A 12,626-nucleotide genomic window follows, 5' to 3' on the forward strand; every position below is an offset into this window, starting at 1 on the left:
CTGAGCACAGGTTTATTGACTCAATCTCTCTTTATGCTCTACTTACCTTTTTTTTGGTATAAGATGTGGCACCATTGTTTCATTTCAGGAATGAATGTCCTGGCTAGAAAAATATTTATTGTAGTTCAAGTTCTCCTTTCCCTTCTCTTTAGTGGCCTCTCCTTGCTTATCCTCAAGCAACAAGGCATCACTTCACTGCAGTTCCAGTCTCTGAAAGAAATCAGTGCAGGAAACATCTATATTACTGACAACAGCAACTTGTGTTACTATCATACCATCAACTGGACAACGCTCTTCAGCACTATCAACCAAAGAATAGTGATTCGGGACAATAGGAAAGCTGAAAACTGTAGTAAGTACATTACTCAGACATTAAAACATAGGAGCTTTAAGTATTTCTCTCATTATGTACTGGACCAAACAGTTAAACATAACAGCAGGTCAGAACTGTTGTCGTCTTTTTCTCAACCCTCAAGAATGGTTGGTACAAAATAATCAGAAGAGGTGACTTTTTATAACATACTGCATGCTTTTATAATATATTACATATCTGCAAATCTTGCCTAATTATAATAAGCACCCTCTGTGGAGGATTAGATTCAATAGGTGTAAATGGAACCTGGGAACCTAAGTGTTTAATAAGCATCTGGATAATTCTTGGAATCCAATCAGATTGTGGAAATTCATCCCAGTGAATTTTCTGTTTGCTTTCAGTGAATTTGATAACATAGAATATTTGTTATTTGCCATTTGGGAGTACTAGAAATAATGAAGATGTTTTCTTCTGAAAAGAATAAAATGATGTTCAAGAAGAAAGTTCATTTCATAAATGCATTTCTGTAGGTATTTCACTATCTCTTTCTCACATACTCTGCTACTTATTGATCCTCTTCATCACTTTTTTGTTACACAGACACTAATAATGTTTTAATGGGTACATAATGTGACCATTCCTATCTTATACTTGATATGCCAATGATTAATCCTTAATTATTCCCTTTTTTCTATTGAGTATTACTCTCTTCTACATTCTACAAGTGCCACTACCATGCACTTAACTGTCTGACTTGCTTAAGATAAATGTCAAGCAAAAGACTTAGGATTTAAATTATCTGTCTACAAGTACATATTTTAGTTGTGGTTATGATGAGCTAGTCCTATTTAAAAGTCACACTCCTAAGAAATATGTTCCTATGAGGGTGTCTTCTTATTTCATTAATCTCCCCATTGGAACAATCACAGGAGTATAAGCATATATGATGAAATTTATTTATTTCTGCATGTATGTGAATAAATAGTACAAGATATTCTTAAACTATTTTCTCTTTTTTAAAAAAAGAATTTCCATCACCATGTATCCCTCCTATACCCTCTTCCACCATTTAAAAAAATATAAACTCTTAAGATATCAATATGATTTAAGCTTATTGAGTAGTCAACAAATTAATTTATTTATTAATACTTATCTTGTTTTAGAAAGGGTGTAAGGTAGCTCAGGTTAGCAATTTTCATAAAACATAATTTTTAAGGAACTCATTTTTAGCTCTTTTGGATCCAGAAAAATATTTTTCAGAGGAAAGAAGCCGTTTCAACATGAGGTTCCAATATTGGGTGAACTTCAGTTCTTACACATACTTCTTTCCACATGGACTCAGGAAGTAAAAAATTTTATTGTATATCAAAATACACATGTTCACATTGAATGAGATGTATCTTATAATTTAGCCTGGATTATATCATTGGTTTTATACATCTCTGATTCCTGATACAAAGTTGCTTTTCTTTTTTTTTCTTTCTTATTCTAACCTTTTTACTCCACATTATCATATATGTGTTTGTACATGCCTCAAACAAAGTAGATTACTCACAGAAATGAAACAGAATAATTTTCAACAGTAACTTATAAATATTTCCCTAAGTCAGGGTTATACTCTCCTTTACTTCTACATTTTTCACAATAACAAAACAAAACAAAATGAAGTTACTACTACCTTTCAAAGAAAATATTTAACTATGAAGACAAAAAAAAACCTAAATAAAAAATAAACAAATCAGAGGACACTTCTCCTTGACCCATTTAATCATTTTATAAATTCTGTGAACACTTACTTCTTTTACCTTTTATAAACCTAAATAAAAAGCAAATTGGAAGAAGAAATTTCAGATAGAAATTAAACATCAAATGGCAAGATAGGAAAAATTTATGGAATTATTACATACCTTTTGAAGACTTATAAAGTTTTCAATCAATCAAAAGAAAGTGTATTAGAATATTTAATGTTATATAATATTAGCAGTAAACTAAAAATTTAACATGCTCTTCCACTTTCAGCACCATTCCTCTTGGATGAGTTTAGCCATTTTTCTGTCTGTTAACATATTTTCTTGTTCTGGGCAATTAGAGTGGACTTTGCAGTGGCAGAAAGAAATGAAGCAGTTAGGAGAAGCACAGTTTTGTGGTGCTATAGTGTAACATTAAGCGTATCATTTTTCATTTTTAACATCTTAGAGTAAAGGGTTTTTGCATGAAATCCATTTATCAAATTTTGGATTTCGGTCTCACAGTACATTGGATGCTACATTTTCAGAAATGCAGTTACCCTATAAATTTGACCTCTGAGGTGATGCCACTCATGTTTACATTGAGCCTGCAATGTTTGCCCGCATGTGATTAAAGCTCTTTTACCTGCCATAGTATTCTGTGTAAATGGGAAAACTTAAAGGTTTGCTTTATTTTAAATGTACTGTAAATATTGCATATTTCTGTATTCTCTCTTAATATCCCATGTACATGTAAGATACCTATAAATGCACACACTGTTGCTGCAAAACATGCGTACACATATGCATACATGCACATATGCATGCATACAGCATGTGTATGTAAACAAATGCACATATAACACATATACATGTACACAACATAAATTACATACACAGGTACTTATGCATGCACTAACACACAGACTCTCCATGAAATATTCACCTAAATGTCAGGATAGGCTTGGTAACTTAAAAGAAAAAAAGCCTTGCTCTGGCTGCTGTGGTTCAGTGGACTGAGTGCTGGCCTGTGCAACAAAGGGTCGTCAATTCCATTCCCAGCATAGGACCTGGGTTGCAGGCCAGGTTCCTAACAGGGGCATGCAAGATGCAACCACACGCTGATGTTTCTCTCCCTCTCTCCCTCCCTCCCTTCTCCTCTCCCTAAAAAATTTAAAATAAAATAAATATAAAGAAAAAAAACACAGCCTTGTTTTAACAATGTGTTTTAGAGTTCAACATGGTTTAAAACAGTAATGACAATTAAAGAAAAACCTTACCTCATCTATAAAATGTAGCAGTGGCTTGAGCAAGCTTAGTCTTTTAAATAAAAAATTTCAAAGCTGCCTTTATCATTTAAAGAGATCGAGGTTGAAGGAAACTTCAGAACGTGAAAAGCTACATTTTCTGCCTCCTCTACCTGTATGGTTATGGTCCTGACAAAATTACAGGGCTGGCTGAAGGGGTTGTAGAGCGCTGCGGAAGGGCATTTGAAGGTTGTTTTTTTTTATATTGAAGCATAAACTTTTAACACCAAACTGTAAAGAGTGAAGAGACAAGTAGTACACCAAGCCTTCGGAATCTAAGTTACATTTGGACTTACACATCTCTATCTTAAAAATATTGGTACATACACACTTAAACCCAACATAAGAAACTAAACTCATAATTAACTCCTCAAAATGGAAATGTTATTTTTCTAATTATAACAGTACCATTATTATTGTTAGAAATCAAAACAACACAACATATAAAAAGAATAAATGAGGTATTGATATGATGAAACATATTTTTGTATATATGGAATTATACATATATTTACATATTGTTCAGCCATCTGTGTCTCCTACTTTAGTATGAGCATCTTCTGTGTTGGTATATCGAGAGCTCTTCTATTATTTTTTATATGAAGCATATAAAAAATTATTTACAAAGTACCATATTAATGCTAAATTAATTTCTGTGTTTCATGTTATTAGTACTGCTATATCATCTTATAAAAATACTAGACCAGTGTACATTGTCCTAAACTGGCAAGGGATATGTTTCACCCCTCTTTACAAGGCTAGATAAATAGTATCCATGGTTTTAAGTTCTGGTGAACTGACATATGACAAACATGTCTTTTGAATGAATATTTTTGGTTGACATAGAGGCTCTTGTTTATATATCCCCTCATCACTTTTATTTCTTCTCCTGTAAATTACTTAGTGATGAGTTGTTGCTTTTTTTTCATTTTCAATTTGGGAATTATTCTTTTCCTTCTGGATTTGAAAGAGCTCATCACAAATTAAACACATTAAATTTTTGTCTCTTAAATGTATTATGTATGACTTTATCTCTTATAGGTAATTTTAAAAATCTTTTGTTTTTTGATAAACATTTTGTGTTTTTATCTAGTTAATTGAATGATTCTTCTTTTTCCTGCATGATTATAATTTTGTTATAGGCTTAGGGTTTTTTTTCTAGTACTTTATAAACTGTGTTGAAATTTTTAACCCATCTGGAAGTTTTGGTTATAGCATTATTTTTTAAATCTTCAATTGATTAGGATATTGATCAAATATAATTTATTGCATAATCCATCTCTTCTCTCTGAATACAGGTGTTTGCAGTCTTTTAGAAGTGAAGTAGTGAAAAAATGCTAAACTCTCTCAATCTATATAATTTTATTTAATATTTGCCACTACCCTCTAAAGTATAGCTATTTTTATTTTGTAAGAAATTAAAGGCCTTACTGGTTTAGTCAGAAGAAAAATTTACATTATCTAAGCAGTGAATCAAAAAAATTTACATTATCTAAGTAGTAGTAATTTGCAAGTAGCATGTCAATCAGTGGTAGGCATAGAAGAAATCAGAGTAGTTATGAATAGGAGCCCAGATATTAAGGACTTTACAAACAGCCTCCTGAGATTTTAAATGATGGAAAGGTCTATGCTTAACTCCCCTATAACATTTTTTTCCTTTTCTCTTGTAATTAAAATGTTTTGACTGACTTTATAGGCAACAGATTTGGTTATTCATAAAAATATCCACACAATATGAATTTAGTGCACTGGTTCAGGAGACAAATATTTGGTGATATAGAACACTGCTTTTTGTACAAAGATTATCATATTTGTCTATAATTTTGATGTTCTTTGAACTTTGATTGAAAAATCTACCTCATTTAACATGAATTTAAAGAAAGAAATTGCACAACTATAGCTTATTACTAATAACTGAACTCTCTGCATTTGTCATACTTTTCAGTAAACAGTAGCACAGTATGAACCTTAAAATGTATAACATAGAAAATAGTAAAACCAACATTCTTCTAAGTAATCAGAAGACAGAAAACCATAACTGTATTTCTAAGATTTTATTTTTTATTACCAAAGTATTACATTAATCCACTATTCTTTGTAAAAAAAAATTCAAATAAGATTTTCTTAGTGCATTTGAAACAGCACAATGTCTAATTACTACCAATGCTGCAAAATGTTCTCTGTGTCCTTATCAAAAGGGTAATAAGCAGTTACGATTTCAGAAATGACATCCCTTCTATTTGTAACCTGGAAATTCTAAAAGAATGAAAGGCCTCTCAACAATCATAACCAAGATTACTGTCAGCTTCAGTTTTTATCACAAATAGCAACATTTAATGACATGCCTCTAGGTCAGTAATTGACAAATTTTAAAGCCAAACCTTTTAAGTCTGGGCTCCAATTTCCTGTCATTGTTGTTTCGATGGTATTGTGGTTTGTATCGTGTGTGTCACTCCCCACCCCCGTAAAAAATTATGTGTTGAAATCCTAACTCCTGGCCCCCAAAAATGTGAACATATAAAGAGATAGTTTCCTTGTAGATGTAATTAAAATGTAGATGAGTTTATACTGGATTAGAATGGGCCCTTAATCCAATATAGCTCATGCCATTATGAGAAGAAAGGAGGAGATACAGAGACAGAACCACACAGGAGAAACTGTGCAAGGACATGCACACACAGGGAGAAGACAACCACGTGGTGGCATGGTCTAAGAATGGAGTTATGCAGCTCCAAGCCAAGAATGCCAGAGACTGCCAGCCACCTCCAGAAGCCAGGAGAGAGTCATAGACAGACCCCTACTCTCAGCCCTCAAGAAGGATCCAGCCAGCCAACACCTTGATTTTGAAACCCAGAGCTGTAAGAGAATAATTTCTGTTATTATAAGCAATCCATTTTGCAGCATTTTGTTACATCAGGCTGGAAAACAAATACAGAGAGTGGTGTAACAATGAAAACTAAGACAGACACTGAAGACCCAGTATTCTGCATTTTTAATACATATCAGATCATTCTGAGGCAGGTATCTGTGGAACATCCTTCTAGAAACTCTACTGTACTCTATAACATCCCCCATTATTCTTCCTATTATTCTCTAGTCAGAAATATATTTTAAAAACACATAGCTCTGTTAATTCACTTCCTGTAAGGATTTGTTCTCAAAAATACCTACGGTAGGAAAATTCACAGTTGGGTAACTTAAAGTCATATATTTAATAACAGTTTGGGGAGACCAAGGTAAAGAATGAACTAAAAGAGCATTCTATAAAAAGTGTTCTGTTTTTCTTTTTGCTAATATAACACACTCCAGACAATAAAATATCCAATACTCATTTATACATTAATTAATTATAAAACAATAAATCTGTACTACTAATTTTTATTTATTGGATTGGCCAAAAAGTCCATAACATCTTTTTCTGTACAATGACTCTAGTAGAGCTTAGTTGTCTTTAATGTGATTTGAAACAATTTTCAAATTAGATTGTATTGTGGAAGCTGTCATATCAGCATGCATTAAAAAAAAAACTTATCAAAATTGGTGAATTTTTGTGCAGCCATGTTAATACTGAAGATGGAAAAATATGCAACATTTTTGGTGTATTATGCTTTATTATTTCAAGAAAAGTAAAAATGCAACTGAAATGCACACAAAAAATGATTTGTACAGTTTTATGGAGAAGGTGTTATGACTGATTGTACCTGTCAAAGTGGTTTGTCAAGTTTCTTGGTACTATTGACATTCTGGCCAAATAATTCGTTGCTGTGGGGCTGTCTTATAAATTGGAAGATATTTAGAAGCACCCATGACTTCTACCTACCAGGAGCCAATAGCAGGTGATAACAACATACTCAAAATATCCACATCAATAAAGCTATTGGTGAAAATGAAAAAAAAAATGTGTCTTTTATTTTATGGAAAAAAACGTATGGACTTTTTGACTGACCCAGTACTTTATATATAGTTTCAGTGATACACTCACGAACTTATTTAACTTTTTTAAAGTTAATGTGCTTTCTAAGAGGTAATTGATAATGTGCTCAGTGCTCTAAGAATATTCTAGGATTTTTCAATATTTTGTCACTGCTGTCACAGTTGCCTTTCATATATCACTGTATCAAACTTTCCTTCCCAGGTCCCAACTCAAATTATTTTAGGTTAAAAAAAAAAAAAAGAGAGAGCGTGAATTTGAAACCAAAAGAAAGCAGGCATAGCTATACTAATTTCAAAGTAAACTTTAAGTAAAAAATGTGACAGGAAACAACCAAGGTTATTATAAATTAAAAGGAGTTAAATCATCAAGAGGATACAATTGTAAAGTGGTATGTGACCAACAGCAGAACACCTAAACAGATCTGAAGAGAATAATAGACAGCAAGATAATAGTATAGGGGACTTTAATATTCCACTTTCAAAAATGAATAGATGACCCAGACAGAAACATTGGAAATGCAATAAAGAAACATTGGACTTGAATTATGCTTTAGACCAAATGGCCCTACCGACATATATAGATATAACATTCCATGTAACAATATACATTCTTCCAAGCACACATGAAACATTCTCTAAGATAGATCACATGTTAGGTTACAAAACAAGCCTTTACAATTTTAAAAAAAATTGAAGTTATACCAGCTATCCTTCCTGACCTCAATGGAATGAAACTAGAAGTCAGTAACAGTAGGAAGCCTGAAAAAGTCACAAATACATAGAATTTAAAAACTACTGAACAAACATTGGGTCAAAGATGAAATGAAAAAAGAAGTCCATAAATCCCTTAAAACATGAAAATTGAAACATGACATACCAAAACTTGTGATGCAACAAATGCAGGGCTAAGATGCACATTCTTAGTGATAAATACCTATATTGAAAAGAAGGATCTCAAATAACCTAACTTTACACCTAAGGAACTAGAAAAATAAGAGCAAGCTAAAACCAAAGATATTAGAAGAAAGGAGATAAAACTAGAAGATACTGATGAAATTGAAGAAGACACAAATGAATGGAAAGATATCCTATGGCCATGAATTGGAAGAGAAAATATTGTTAAAATGTCTATAATACCCTAAAACATCTATAGATTCAATGCAATTCCTATCAAAATCCCAATTACCTTTTTCACAGAAATAGAAAAAAAATTGCTGAAAACATTACTGAAATACATATGGAACCACAAAAGACCATGAAAAACCAAAGCAATCTTGAAGGGGAAAAAAAAAAAAGCTGAAGACACACTTCCTGATTTCACACTATATTACAAGGCTAGGGTAATCAAAACAATATGGTATTGAAATAAAAATAGAAACACAGACCAACAGAGCAGAAATCAAGAGCCTAGAAACAAACCTGCACATATACGGTTAAATGACATTTGGTAATGGAATGAAGGAAAGTCTCTTCAATAAATAATGCTTGCTAAAGTGGATGTTCACATGCAAAAGAATGAAATTAGAATCCTATCTTACACCAGTCTAAAGAATTAACTCAAAATGGATTAAGAACTTAAACATAAAACAAAAAATCTAATATTCCTAAAATAAAACATAGGAGATAAGCCTCTTGATGTTGACCTTGACAATGCTTTTATGACTATAATACCAAAAGAAACAGCAACAAGCAAAAATCAACAAATAGAGCTAAAATTTAAATTTGTTTCAAAGCAAAATGAATAGGCAACCTATAGAATGGGAGAAAGTATTGGGGTGGTCAAAAAGTTCTTTTTTTTTTTCTGTAAAATAGCTATAGTAGTGCTTAGTTGTCCTTAACTTCATTTGAAACAATTTTACCATAAATTGTATTATGGCAGCTGTTGTATCAACATGGAATTTTTTTTATTTTTGTTTATTTATTTATTTATTTGTTTGTTTTTTGAAATACATTTGTCTCTGCCTTCCCCCCCACCACTTTCCCCTGCCCCCTCCCCCCTCCCTCCCTCAATCCTTCCCCTTTGGTTTTGTCCATGAGACCTTGCTACATGTTCCCTGACCCTCCCATTCCCTTCCTTTTCCCCTGTTCTCCCCTCCCTCCATCCCTCTTGTCTCTGTTCGTTTCTTTTCCTTTCAGTGTTGCTGGAATTTTTTAAAATTATCAAAATTGGTGAGTTTTTGTGCAGCCATTTTAATATGGAAGATGGAAGAAAATATGTGACCTTTTTGGCATGTTTTATTATTTCAAAAAAGGTAAACAGGCCATTGAAACACAGAAAAAGATTTGTGCAGTGTGTGGAAAAGATGCTTGTGACTGCTGTGACTGATCAAACTTGTCAAAAGTGGTTTTTGAAGTTTCATGCTAGAGATTTCTTGCCGGCTGATGCTCCATGGTATGGTAGACCAGTTGAAGTTGATAGCAATCAATGTTATATCATGCACGAGAGAGCTGGCATAGTCAAAATATCCAAATCAATAAAATTATTGGTGAAAATGAAAAATGCATCTTACTTTACAGAGAAAACCATACAGACTTTTTAGCCAACTCAATATTTGCCAGTTATATATCTGATAAGATGTTAATATCTTCAGGACATAAAGAACTTATACAACTCAAATACAAAAAAGAAAAAGAAAAGTCTGATTTACAATGAGCAGGAGGACTTGAATAAGCATTTCTCCAAAGGAAACATATATATAGTCAGGGTATGGATTAAAATGTGCTCAACATCACCAATCACAAGGAAAATTAAAATTAAAACCACAGTAAGACATCACTTCACACCTGTTAGAATAGATATTTTCAAAAGAGAAGAAATAACAAGTCCCGGTGAGGATGTGGGGAAATCTAATTTGGTGCATCCACTATGGAAAACAATATGGAGGTCCCTCAAAACAACAACAACAAAACGAAACAAAACAAAAAACAAGCAGAGAACTACCATATGACAAAGCAATTCCACTTTTAGTGATGTAGCCTGAGAAAATCGAATAAGGATCTCAAAAATATCTGCATTCCATGGTCATTGCAGCATTTTTCACAGTAGCTAAGATATAGAAACTAAATAAGATCCATGAACAGATGAATGGATAAAGATGTGATTAGATAGATAGATAGAATATAGATAGATAAATAGATAGATAGATAGATAGATGATAGATAGACAGGTAGATATAATGAAATAGTATTGTCATAAAAAGAAGCAAACCTTGCCTTTGTGTTAACATGGATGAATCTTCAGTGCATTATGCTAAGTAAATTAAGTCAAACAAAGTTAAAATATTATCTCACTGTTATGTGGAATATATAACATCAACCTCATAGAAACAGAGTAAAATGGTGATTTCCAGGGTCTGGGGCAGTGGGGGTGGAAATGAGGAGATGCAGGTCAAAGGGTATACACTTTCAGTTATAGGATGAATAAGTTCCGGAGTTCTAAGGTACAACATGGCGACTATAGTTAGCAATATTGCATTGCACACTTCGGTGTTGCCATGAGAATGGAGGTTTAATGTTCTCAACATAACAATAACAAAATAGTAATTATTTGAGATAAAACATGTATTAACTGAATTTATTGTTGTAAATATTTTGCAATATACACATATGTCAGATCACATTGTACACCTTAAACTTACACAATATTATAAGTAATTTTATCTCAATAAAGGTGGAAAAAAATGTTGGCCATAATTGCATATGCTTTAAGGTTTTATTGTATAACAAAGGAATGTAAACATAATTAAAAGGAAAAAAATAATAACCAAAACACAAGAGAGTGTATCAGCTCACAGAACTGTGAAGCCTAAGAGATATTTTTTCAGGCACAGATGGATTCAAGAGTTAAATAACATCACCAGGATTTGATCCCTCTACGTTGTTCCGTTTCGCTTTCTTCTTAGGCAGGCAGTGTTTCTTCATGAAAAATTGCTGGTCCTGGCAAGGCCAGGCTGAGAGCACCTTCATGAGCACAAGTAAAAGAGCACTGCGTTCTCTCTCCGACATCTGCATTACTCTAAGGGCTCCGATGGACCCTACTTGAGCCCTGTGCCTGTCTCTCGACAGTTCACTAGTATCTCCCACCTACTGTTCAAATGTGTTTTCAAGTCAATCCCCTCAAAGTAATTGCAGTGATATTTAAAATTAAAAACTTTTCTGCTCAAAACCTTTCAACAGCTTCCGTCAGCTCTTTGGACAAACCAGAAAGTCCTGTAAGAGGCCACTAGGTCCTACACAGTCAGGCCCTCGCCTGCCTCACTAGCTCACCAGGCAGTTTCCCCAGCCGCTGCCCACACCCAGCCTGTTCTCTGGCAGCACTGATCTTCCCTGCTCGGTCTTCCTTGATGCGCGTTGCAACTCCCGATCTCCACAGCTCCTTTTGCCTTACTGATTCCTATTTATTTTCCTGTAAGTTCATTGTCCCTTATGCTGTAGACTGACCTAATGCCACTTTCTCATTAGGTTAAGAAAACTGATTTTATATATAGATAGATATATCTATATCTATATCTATATCTATATATATATGCTTTTCTCCCCCATCATACTGTAATCTCTAGGTAAGAGAATATGTATTTTATTTCCTTTTTCCATCATATCCTCATTTCAGATATAGAGTAAGTAGTTTCTCAACAATAATTTTAAAAATAGACATGAATATACTTGTATATTTTCATATTTCTCTAAGCACATTTATTGAGGGCTTAGTTAAGTAACTAACCCTGCATTAGATGCTCTAATAATACAGTGTCTAATCTTTGGCACAATCCTGAAAGATAGATGAGTAACGTAATAATTGCCAAAGGCTATATGGCTAGTCAAGAGTAGGGATTTGACCCCTATATTGGTCTGATTAGAAAAACTGAACTATTAGAACCAAATTGTATTTTTCAGTCTTTAATAAAAAGATCAATGGTTTTTGTTCAAATACATTCCAAGTAAAAATTCTGCCTTTTCATGTAGTAAGTAATACAATCAGCATAGATGGTTTTATACAATGAAAAGGAAGATATTTTTTTCTGTCTTGGTGCCTATAGATGGGTACCCATTTCAATATTTTAAGCTAATCCATTTACTTTTACATATGCAGCACAGTAACTGGAACCATTATTTAAACTTGCTTCTATTTTAAGAAAAGTAGGTCCAATATTCTCTGTAAAGGTAGAAATACCAAACATGTTATTATCTTTCTAATAGTTTTGTTATTTTTTTAATTTCTATGAAATTTATTGGGGTGACACTGGTTAATAAAATTATATAGGTTTTAGCCCTGGCCAAGCGGCTTATTTGGTTGGATCGTTGTTCCATACAACAGAAGATTGTGGGTTTAGTCCCTGGTGGGGGCAC

General features: G+C 33.1%; 1 protein-coding gene across 1 annotated transcript in view; it reads left to right on the plus strand.

Annotated features, from left to right (window-relative positions):
- Window positions 1-12,626, plus strand: part of ERBB4 (erb-b2 receptor tyrosine kinase 4) — a 994,125-nt gene that overhangs the window by 718,798 nt on the left and 262,701 nt on the right. The window contains exon 12 of the mRNA XM_054585691.1: window positions 153-352. Within this exon, the coding sequence (XP_054441666.1) occupies window positions 153-352 (200 nt within the window). The remainder of the gene's footprint in view (window positions 1-152; window positions 353-12,626) is intronic.

The sequence above is a fragment of the Pteronotus mesoamericanus genome, unplaced genomic scaffold (genome assembly GCF_021234165.1).
Source record: "Pteronotus mesoamericanus isolate MK-2021 breed Mesoamerican mustached bat unplaced genomic scaffold, CSHL_Meso_final contig_90, whole genome shotgun sequence".
Lineage (NCBI taxonomy): Eukaryota > Metazoa > Chordata > Mammalia > Chiroptera > Mormoopidae > Pteronotus > Pteronotus mesoamericanus.